General features: G+C 54.5%; 1 protein-coding gene across 1 annotated transcript in view; it reads left to right on the top strand.

Moving 5' to 3' along the window:
* Window positions 1-1,463: 1,463 nt before the first annotated feature.
* The window catches only part of smoc2 (SPARC related modular calcium binding 2), a gene marked incomplete at its 5' end in the record, with an annotated part of 12,558 nt that continues 11,664 nt past the window's right edge, over window positions 1,464-2,357 (top strand). Inside the window, one exon of the mRNA XM_084470155.1 lies at window positions 1,464-1,504. Coding sequence (XP_084326281.1) covers window positions 1,464-1,504 — 41 coding nt within the window. The remainder of the gene's footprint in view (window positions 1,505-2,357) is intronic.

Raw genomic sequence — 2,357 nt, 5'->3', positions numbered from 1 at the left:
TGATTTACAGGTTGACGTGACAGCCATGCCGGCCCCCCAGCACTATAATTTATGGGCCAGCTTGAAGATGCCTTAATATCCAATTGGAAACAAATGGCTGAGAGTAGTTAACCAGGGTGGAGGGGGGTCACATAATCTCTCTCTCTCCCGGCCGTCGGGCAGCAGTAGGGGATGTGGAATGTGGGGGAAGCATTGCATTGTGCAGCCGCACCATTTCTCTCACCGTTTCTCTCACCCTTTCTCACACCCTTTCTCTCACCCTTCTCTCACCATTTCCCTCACCATTTCTTTTCACCAATTCTCACACGGGCAGATGTGTGTATGTCTGCACAAACAGTCACACATACGATGCACTCACAAAGATGTTGTATTGAAGAATTGTGAATGGATATTTCTCTATCTATTCTATCTCTCTTTCGCTCTCATGTGCATACACGTGTGCCCCTTGCAAATGCACACACACACACACACACACACACACAAACACACACAGACAAACACGCACACATTCACACACGCAAAGACACACACATGGCCGATGGATAAGTCTGTGTTTCTCTACTCATATTGGTGAGGGCTTATATGGCAGAAATAATAACAGAAATAAAGAAAGAAATACAGCTTGGTTTGAACTGTCTGTGGACACAGCTCACATGTGACCGTTAACATTACGACAGAGAGGGATAATCGTAAACGCACCGCTCTCTGTGGTGAGCCATGCAATACTCACCGAGAGGTAAGTGACTCTGACACCAGATATATCATTTGAATGAGAATGTTTTACTTGAATGCCCTTTGCTGTTTTAATGACACACGGGTGCTTGGGTTACCGTCGGTTTGATGGAAATGGCTCTCTGTCAGATGTCCGCCACATAGTTGAGGTGGAGGGAGTGAAAAACCAAAATGTCTCGTTAGCCTGAATGTTTTCCAATGGTTTCAGGATATCTGGCTTTGTGTGTACGATCCCAGTGATCAATGCCTGCCTCTTGTTCCAACTTGTGTGGACCACATGCTAGCATAACACATGGTCCCCACCACCGCGCCCCCCCCACCCCCCCCCCCACCCCCCCCCCCCCCCCCCCCCGCCCCCCCCCCCCACGCCCCCCCACACCCATAGAACCGTGCACCTGCGCCGAGCCCCCCTCCCCCCAGCCCCCCACAATAAATCTCCACATGACTTTCGCCGGCCTTTCACTCCACCTTTCATCGCCGGCTCTTCATCTCTCTACATCTTTCCCCGCGATTAAACCGCCCGGCCTTTGATTGAGTTAATAGCTGCAGGGAAAGCCTGTCAATGTCTCCCCGTCTCTCCACCACGCGCAAAACGAATGATCCCTGTCGCTCCCCAGCGGCCGCGCAGGACACTCCCGCCAAGGCCGGTGAACACACCGGCCAAGGAGCCCAGCCGTGGCCCCTGTTGACCCTGCCGGGCCCTGGTGTGTGGGGGGGGGCCCCTCAGAGCCATGGAGAAGGGGGCCTCTGCGGCCCCCGAAGGCCCTTATGGGTCCACAATGTGCTCCCTGCCGGGGGCCTGCCTCCCCGGCCGCCCATTCAGTCGCACAATGCCGCGCCGCCCGGAGGGGGGCGATAGGATTTGATTCGTATGCTGTTTGGTCTCGGAATAAAAAAAAAAAAACGAAAAAAGTTTCCGCTCTATACGCTCTCCTTCTCTCTCTGTCTCGCTGGATCCCTTGTGCTTTTTGGCAACCTTGTATTGTCTTAACCAAGCAGATGTGAGATAAGCACTTCCCAACACAGGGTGAGGGGTATGATTACCTTCAAGAGTACACAAAAACAAGCCAGCTCCGTTGTGGCCGACCCAATGGCAGAGAGGGACTTTCTGGCGCTTGGCGTTTGAAGCAGACTGCGTGTGTGCGGTGCATGTGTGTTGGGGCGTTCTGCAGAACGCTCTTTCTGCAGACAGCACTAAATCAGGGTTGGTTCTTTGAGCTGGATGTAGGCGTGGCCCAGGGCCGTCCATCAGCCTCCGGCCGGGCTGGGCGTCCAAACAGGATCCGCCAGGTCTGGAGTGAGACATCACCTGCATGTCAGGGTGCTGAGAACCCTGGTGACCCATTCATGCACACATTCATTCATGCACACACGGACGGCGGTGTCAACCACCGCAGAGCGACAGCCGGCTCGTCGGGAGCAGTCAGGGTGAGGGCGTCTCGCTCAGGGACACCTCGACACTCGACACTTGAGCCGGGGCTGAAACCAGCAACCTTCTGGTTACCAGCTAAACCGATCTACCTCTTGAGTCACATGCCGCCCCCTAAACCAAGTGATGCTGGCTCTAGCGACCCGGTCCGTGGACCATGGGTCATACTGGGATCGACCAGCAGGGTCAGGGCTTC

This window comes from Micromesistius poutassou (genome assembly GCF_964030765.1).
Source record: "Micromesistius poutassou genome assembly, chromosome: 7".
NCBI classification, from domain to species: domain Eukaryota; kingdom Metazoa; phylum Chordata; class Actinopteri; order Gadiformes; family Gadidae; genus Micromesistius; species Micromesistius poutassou.
Note: the sequence above shows the minus strand (reverse complement) of the source record. Positions and strands in the feature narration are given on the sequence as shown.